General features: G+C 42.1%; 2 protein-coding genes across 4 annotated transcripts in view; one reads left to right on the top strand and one right to left on the bottom strand.

Moving 5' to 3' along the window:
• Positions 1–2622, bottom strand: part of Mtmr6 (myotubularin related protein 6) — a 54482-nt gene extending 51860 nt beyond the window's left edge. The window contains exon 1 of the mRNA XM_013036048.1: positions 2468–2622. Within this exon, the coding sequence (XP_012891502.1) occupies positions 2468–2491 (24 nt within the window). The 5' untranslated portion in view covers positions 2492–2622. The remainder of the gene's footprint in view (positions 1–2467) is intronic.
• Nupl1 (nucleoporin like 1) overlaps positions 1–9024 on the top strand; it is a 60756-nt gene that overhangs the window by 2557 nt on the left and 49175 nt on the right. The gene's annotated exons all lie outside the window — the stretch shown is intronic.

Here is a 9024-nt window from a genome sequence, read left to right on the forward strand (position 1 = left end):
AAAAAAAAAAAACAAAAAAAACAAAAAAACTAAACATAGAACTTCCCCGTGATCCACCAATTCTACTTCTAGGCATTTATCCAATAGAGTACCAAGAAGTATACACTAAAACCACCATCACAATCAAGTTTATTGCAGTATTATTTACCATAGCCAAGATAGGGAATCAGCCCAGATGCCCCTCAATGGATGCATGAATTAAGAAAACGTGGTATGTGTACACAATGGAATACTCATCCATTGGAAAGAATGACATTTAAAGACTTGTAAAGATAGGAAAAGGCTTGCAGAGTCTGTTTATAATAAGTGAAGTAAGCCAGACCCAGAGAAACATAGGTTGCATGGATTCCCTCACCAATGGGAATTAGATTGTGCCTATAAATCTAGAATTAAACATACTGGGTGGCACCAAAGAGACTAATTAACTGAAATAATAGAATATATGGAGATCACAAATAGTATAATTCTTTAGAAAGACTCAGTCAATGCCTAACAAAATGATACTAGGAAAGGGTACTTGTAAGGGGGGGGGGAGGGCCATGTAGACAGGGGTAGAGGAATGAAGGGGAGAAATGAGAATGCATTGTATATGCCACAGGACTGAGAAAAATAAGGTAAGTTGTGGGTGTAAGGGGGTATGAAGATGTTGAAATGATGACATAGATCAAGATACATTGTATAAATCAATTGCTTTGCTAAATGGCAAAAATTCAATACATAACCTAAAAATTAAGAAAAATGAAGGAAGGGATGGAGGTGAGAATGTTAAAAGGGGTGACAATGATGAAGAGGCACTGTGTTCATAAACTACTCTGTGGAATGACAACTCCTTTGTACAGCCACCTAAAGGAAATAATATATATTTAAATAAATATTATATGAGTTCTGGGGGGAGAAAAGAAAAGACAGAAGCAGCAGCAGTATCAGGACAGAAGCCACCCTGGCAGCAGGCCTGGTAGAGAAAGCAGTAGAGTATCAGCCAGCAATAAAAGACGGTAACAATTAAGGCCTCAGGTCACTTGGGGGAATAAAGAGGTATAACACTTTAGCTGTCAATCATCTCATTTCTTTTCTTTTTCTTTGGTCGTAGGCCTTGAACTCTGGGCTTGGGCGCTGTCCCTGAGCTCTTCAGCTCAAGGTGAGCGCTCTACTGCTTGAGCCACAGCGCCACTTCCAGCTTCTTTCTTTTTGCTTATGTGGTGCTGAGGAATCGAACCCAGGGCCTCAGGCATGCAAGGCAAGCAGTCTACCGCTGAGCCACCTTCCCAGCCCTAATATAATTCTTTAATTCAAGTTTTTTGAAGGAAAAAAAAATTTTTAAACAGGGTTAGTTTTCAGTATCTTCACAATGGGTGCCTGGCTGGTCGACCCTCCACAATCTTAAAATATTTTTCAATTCCTCTAATCAGTTTTTCCTCCCTCACTAGGCTTAAATGATGCTGAAAACATAATCTCGTGATATTCTGCTATTGTCATCCTTCTATCTTTAACTTCCTAACAGAATCATTTTAACTTCCTAACAGAATCATACAAATACTCATCCTCAAAATAAATGTCTTTTAGCATACAAAAACTAATCATGGTTTTTTTTTTAAATTCCATAGAAGAAAAGTTTCCACTGGACCTTAAATAAAACTTAACATCCCTGCTTCCCCTCCCTACTCAGGATGACTCCTGCTAAAGTGACTATAAAATGACTATACGGGTCTACGCCTCAAGTTCGAAGCTCAAACGGAAACACCAGGTCTAGAGTAAGGTAGAGCCCACTGCTGGTCTCGGCTCCTCCAAAACTTGCATCATGAATCTGTGACACCGGACAATGCAACGTGAGCAAAGACTACCTTACACACACGGTAAAGTGAAGTTGGGGACCCGCTGGTTTTGCCGTAGAGGAAGCGGCCAACGGCTGGAACTATCCCCCTCCTTCCCCCCAAAACATGTTGAGTCGGGGGACCAAGTGACTCACACCTGTTCATCCTAGCTGTTCGGGAGGCTGAGATCTGAGGATCACGGTTCGAAGCCAGTCCAAGCAGGAAAGTCGGCGAGACTCTTCTCTTCCATTAAGTCTCCCCCCCCCCAAAAAAAATGAAGCCGGAAGTGAGCTGTGGCTCAAGTGGTAAAGTGCTAGCCTTGAGCACAAACTGCTGAGGGACGGTGCCCAGGACCTGAATTGAAGCCCGGGACTCGAACCAAATGATTATAATAAGAACCGAACTTGAAGCGGCTCCCATCTGGCCCAAGAAAGTGTAGCGCTAACAGGGCGGCGACCCATTTCCCCAGATTTTACCCCTAAGTACCCAAAATTGCTTCAGAGCTGCCTGTCCCCCTGGGCCCAGGCCTCGGTCCCCCGTTATCCGAACTGGCAAGGTCCCCCCACCGAGCCCCGCCAGGCCCCGGGCCCGGCTCGGCGAGTTCCGGGCAAGCGCCCTCGTCGCCTCCCCCGGCGCCGAGTGACAGCCTAGAATACCTTGGTCGTCCGGATGTGCTCCATTCCGAGGAGACGACTGCCGGCCGCCGATCTCACCGGCGAACCATGGAGCGACGGAAAACCGGGCGGTGACAGCGACCAAGACAGAGTCTGAGGGAACTCCCTCAACCGACCAGCGCCTCCGCCCCGTCAGCCCGCCCCAGACAGCCGCAACTGCGCAAGCGCGGCCGGCGAGCGTCGTCTCCTAGCAACGCTACTAAACCCAGAGGCCAGTGGGAAGATGGAGAGTGGATGGGCACGTAATGTTGCCTGCGGAGAGAGGCGCTCTCATTGGTCCAAAATCGCCCCCACCTGACACAGCGCCTACCGCTGGTGGAGGACTAATACTGTACACCAATCATCCTAGGTGCAGCTGGGCCAGCGTCAGCAGAGCCAGCCAGAACCTGGACACATGGCTGGAAGATGTTTCTTGGTTTGAAAATGGATCATGAGTAAAGGGAATTCGATGCGTAGAGGTCTCTGAAGTCCATTACTGTACCAACGGACGATACCAAATTTAGAAACTATATATAGCGGAGAGTTTCAATGGTGTCACTCCTTTGAATTGCATAGTTTATTATTATTTTTAATGCCAGGAAGCTAGAACATGTGTTGTGCGAGGATGGGGGTGAGGAGAAGGAGGTAGAGCAGTGCAGAGAGGAAAGTAGTTCAATCATAATAATCACTGTAGCCAGGCTCGGTGGCTCAACGCCTGTAATCCTAGCTACTCAGGAGGCTGAGTTCTGAGGATCGCGGTTCAAAGCCAGCCTGAGTAGGAACATCCATAAGACTCTGATCTCCAATAAACCACTAGAAAACCGGACGTGGCGCTGTGGCTCAAGTGGTAGAGCACTAGCCTTGAGCTAAAGAGCTCAGGGACAGTGCCCGGGCCCACAGTTCAAGCCACACCACTGAGCCAAAAAAAAAAAAAAAAATCATTGTAGATATGTGAAAATAGAATTACATAAATAAGTGAGGATGGAAAGGATTTGACACCGATCAAGATACATTGTGCTCACAAACTTACACATTAAAATGAAACCCCTTTATGTAACTACTTAAAGCTAATTTTTAACTAGAAACTTTACATGTAATTTGAAAAGCAATCTGGCTACTCACTGTTTAGTGTAATGTTATTTGAAACAAATTTTCAAATACTTCAGGATTTGTTATGTAAAGTACAATGTATTCATTAAAAGTTAGTACATTCCTTAAAAGTTATAGAGCAAGCTGGTATGTGGCTCTGAGATCTAAAGAGCTGGTTTAAACTAGCTCAGGCAGGAAAGTCCATGGAATTCTTCTTTTCAATTAACCAACAAAAAGCCAAAAGTGGAGCTCAAGTGGTAGAGTTAGACTTGAGATAGGAATAACTTGAGCAAAAAAAGCTCAGGGACAGCACCCAATCCCTGAGTCCAAGCTCCAGGATGGGCACACACAAAAAAATTATAGAGGAATAGATATTACAGAGCCAAAGTATAGGTACTATATTATTGAGAAGATCAGGTTAACTATAGTACAGTAAGTTCAATATGACCATATTTTGTAATTTGTATTTATGAAAGTGAAAGGTTTCTATTTCTAGGTGGTAGGATTACAGATGACTTTTGTCATTATTGCTGTTATTCCTCTAATACAGAAGTTACCGGGACAGAACATCTCTCCAGGGGATGCTTGGTGAGATGCGGAGTCCTGTTTGGTTGTCTTGGCTGCCTTGGTTAGGGTTTGGGGGTATGGTATCTGGTGGGTCCAGGCTACTTTAGCTGCAGAATATAATGCAGCAGAGAAGCCACCAACAGAGAAGCATCCTGCCCATGATGTCAACAGTGCAGGGGTGGAGATAGTCTTCTCCAGGTTTTCTGAATCTTCTGCGTTGATCACATTCACATTTGTAATTAGAAAATGATGGGTCAAGATGCTAAGGTCTGAGGATCATGGTTGAAAGCCAGCTTGGGCAGGAAAGATTCCTATCTCCACGAAGTACAAAAATAGCCAGAAGTGGAGGTAAGGCTCAACTGGTAGAGTACCAGCTTTGGGGTGAAAAATAAGACTTAACAGTCAGGGCCCCTGAGGTTAAGCCCCTATCAACACAATAATAACATCAATGACTAAGATGTTTTGAAAAGTTTAGGAAGTGGGCTGGAGGATTTCCTCAGTGGCAGAGCAGGTATCTGGCATGTCTAAGAATTGGGTTGGATTTCCAGTACCAAAAAGAAAAAGGAAAGGGGGTAGAATTAGAATGGAAATTTTCTTATTGTGATTACATTATGAAGACCTAACATCTATTTTTTTCTTTCCTAAGTAAAAAAAAATTTGTTCCACTTTGTTTCTTTTTATTCTAGTTGTTCTGGTGTTTTAAGCACCTACTATAGGTTAAAAGCAATGCCAATGCAATGGAATTGCTTACTTAATTTAACAGCCTCTGCGGTGACGTTGCTGTTCCTTGTGAGATATATACATATGTAATAAGGATTGAACATCTGGAAACCAGTTTTGGCAGTAACACCCCCCACACACACACACCTTACTGTCAAAAATAAATAGGAAAGTAATGGAGATCTTTATTGAAGATGTTTTGAGAAAATAGGTAAGTTATACTACATAATACACAGCAAGTCTTTCAGAAGGAAAAAATCTTATTATTTTACCTCAAATTTGTATTTTACCCCATTCTCTCTCTCCCTATAATTTCACATTTGTTAGATCCTCTCTTACAATCATAATGATCTTGACTAACATTTAGTAATTATCAAGTAACAAAGTGTACTGCCCTCCTTACAGTATGAGAAAAATACTATCACATTCCTCATGCCAAAGATGAGAAAAGTGAAATCTAGTGAAATGACTGGACCCAAACCACACAGTAGATAAAACTAGATTCATGATACATAATATAAAGCCAGACAGTCTGACTCCCGAGTCTATATTCTTTACTATTCTATATTGATTTGCTTTTCAAAATCCCTATCAATGTTCCACTCAGTAATATGATAGCTTAGAAAAAAATCACTCTACTTGGGCAGAATATAAAATCAAATTCTACACAGTAGCTCATAACAGATGAAGATAAAACTAACCTATAAAAGAAAGTACATTCAGCGAGGTCAACAGAATGCTGAAGTGGATTCTGTAAGAGGACAACTTCTAAATCAGATGAATTTAGTATCTGAGTTGATGAACTGCCAGGACACAGAGCTCAGAAGCCAAAATGTGGATCCCTTCCTACATGAAGCCAGATGAGAAAAGGATTCAACCAGTCCAAGTCCCAGAGGACAGCAAGGCGATTTGACTTTATAATGAGAAAAGGAGAAGAGGACAGATAATTACCTCTGCTGGCGATACATCAGTTCGTACATGGTCATCAGACAAATTTATATCTACATTCATATCATCTACATGATCCCAAAATATTCAAGCTGACAACATAGTTCAAAGTCTTTGCTGTCAGTGCCCTAGAACTTTATTGTAGCAAACATAAATCCTTTTTGGTAGAACATGCCTCTGTAACTGACCTTCTATAATTCTTAGAAGTATTTCCAAGGAATATCAAAGTCATAATAAAATTAACAGACAAGGAAAAACTTCTCTAGATAATTGACAGGAACAAAATAATGATATTTTATAATTACCAGGCTTAGTTTATGAAAGAACTTTGCTTCATACATGTAAAACAAAGACCATAAAAGAGACAGGCACCAGTGATTCCTAACTGTAATCCGAACTACTCAGGCAGTTGAGATCTGAGCATTGAGATTCAAAGCCAGCCCAAGGAGGAAAGTCTGTAAGACTCATATCTTTAATTAATCAACAAACCCTAGAAGTGGTACAGTGCTAACCTTGAGCAAAAAAAAAAGTATAGGGGCAGCACTCAGGCCCTAAGTCCAAACTGCAGGACTTGCACCAATATAAAATAAAATAAATAAATAATAAGGGATTTAAAAAAATATCCAAAGAAGAAAAAAGATAGGTTACTGTGAATAATTCAAAACCAAAATTGAGATCTGACTCCTTATTAGCAACAGTGGAATCTGTGCAACATTGAAAGTTACTGAAGGTCACTGTTACTGTACCATGACTTTGCCAGAAACAAAACATATTTATGAAGTTGGAAACTTTTATCCCAGATATCCTTTATTTCTTTTATAAAAGTTTCATTTTATAAGTTAAAGATTACAGAGTTCCAATATACTCCACAGCCAGTTTTTCCTATTGAAACAGATGACTGGGACACACCTCTTCCTAGGAGATAAGTTAGCTACTGTTAGAGCACTGTTAAATATTGTTAAAGTATTGCTATTCATAAGCCTTTGTTGTAAGCACCATTTGTGTGTGTGTGTGTGTGTGTGTGTGTGTGTGTGTGCATGTGCACACGCGTGCAGTGGTGATTTACACTCTGGGCCTGGGCACTATTCCTGGGCTGCTTCTCTTTTTTTTCTTGGTTGTAGGACTTGAACTTGGCCTGGAAGCTGTCACTGAACTTTTTTTTTTGGTCAGTTGTGGGGCTTGAATTCTGGGCCTAGGTGCTGCTGTCCCTGAGCTCTTCAGCTCAAGGCTGGCACTCTACCACTTGAGCTGCAGTGTCATTTCCAGTTTTCTGGTGGTTAATTGGAAATAAGAATCTCAGGGACTTTCCTGCCCAGGCTGGCTTTGAACCATGATCCTCAGATCTCAGCCTCCTGAGTAGCTAGGATTACAGGTATGAGCCACCAGGGCCTGGCCCCTGAACTTTTTCACACACTATATCACTTGAGCCACAGCTTCACTTCCAGTTTTCTGGTGGTTAACTAGAGATAAGAATTTCATGGATGTTTGTATCCTGGCTGGCTTTGAACTGCACAGCCACCCAATAAGGATTATAGGCATGATCCACCAGCACTCAACACCATCTTAAAAGTTTACTTTTCTCTTTAAAATGTTGGGAGTTAGGGAGACTTCCTAATTGCTAACTGCAAACTATTCTCCAGGGCCTGGAGGAGTACCAACCAACATCTAGACTACCCTCATACCAATACTCAAGGCACAAGTCCAAATCCAGAACACACACTCTCGCAAGCATCTCCTATGAAACTCTTACCCCAGCTGGCACTTCTTTGGCCCAACAGAAGACCTATGGTTGGTACAAACACAACCCTTCATTTGCATAACCAATTGAACCATGATTGGTACTAACATGAGTGGACTATAGTGTTTGGTACACACTCCTTTCTCCCTGCCTCTTTCTGTCTGTCTGTATAAGCTAGCTGTTCAACTTCCTTTGTGAAAGCAGCTAGGTAAGATCTTCCTGGCTTGTAATAGTGCAAGGTTCCTATAAAGACTTCCATGGTTTTGCATACCTTTGCTATGCTGCCAACATTTAAAAAAAGGGGGGTGGTGGAGAGTAATAGGTCTAAACTGTGTAAGTAAAAATCTAGAAACACAATAAATCAAAAAAGAATTGGGGGCTGGGAAGGTGGCTCAGTGGTAGAGTGCTTGCCTTGCATGCACGAGGCCCTGGGTTTGATTCCTCAGGACGATATAAACAGAAAAAGCTGGAAGTGGTGCTGTGGCTCAAGTGATAGAGCACTAGCTTTGAGCTGAAGATCTGAGGGATAGCGCCCAGGCCCAGAGTTCAGGCCTCATGACCAGAAAAAAAAAATCAAAAAAGAATTGATAAATGGGACTACATCAAACTTAACCGTTTATGTATGGCAAAGAACTTAGCTAACAAGCTAAATGGAGCACAGTATGGGAGATTTTTGCCTGCCAACCATCAGACAAGGGCCTAATATCCAAAATACTTAGAGCTAAAAAAATTGAACTCTCAAAAATAAACCATCCAAAAAACAACGACCCAATTAATAAATAGGCTAATGGCAGAAGAATTCTCAGAAGAAGCAGCAAATATGGCCATAGAAAAAAAGTTCAATATTTCTGGCCATAAAGGAAATGCACATCAAATCAGGACTGTGGCTAGGCACTTGTGGCTCATACCTGTAGTCTTAGTTATTCAGGAGACTGAGATCTGAGAATCGCAGTTCAAAGCCAGCCTGAGCAGCAAAGTCTGTAAGACTCTTATCTCCAATTAACTGCCAGAAAACTGAAGTGGAGCTGTGGCTCAAAGTGGTAAAAGCACTAACTTTTAGCAAAAAAAGCTCAGGGACAGTGCCCAGGCCACGAGTTCAAGTCCCATGACAAAAAAAGCCAAAAAAAAACAAAAACAACCCCCCCACAAAAACAACATTGTGATTCCACTTCACCCCAGTTAGAATGGCCATTATCAAAACAAAAACTAACAATAACAAATGCTGGCATTGATGTGGCCCAAAAGGGAATACTATTACACGTTGGTGGGAATGTAAACTTCTTCAGCCACTCTGGAATGCAGTATGAGATGTCTTCAAAAAACTAAACATAGAGGGGCTGGGAAGGTGGCTCAGTGGTAGAGTGCTTTCCTTGTATGCTCAAGGCCCTGGGTTTGATTCCTCAGCACCACATAAGAAAAAAGCTGGAAGTGGCGCTGTGGCTCAAGTGGTAGAGTGCTAGCCTTGAGCTGAAGAGCTGAGGGACAGAGCCCAGGCCCA

This window comes from Dipodomys ordii, unplaced genomic scaffold (genome assembly GCF_000151885.1).
Source record: "Dipodomys ordii isolate 6190 unplaced genomic scaffold, Dord_2.0 Scaffold243, whole genome shotgun sequence".
NCBI classification, from domain to species: Eukaryota; Metazoa; Chordata; class Mammalia; order Rodentia; family Heteromyidae; genus Dipodomys; species Dipodomys ordii.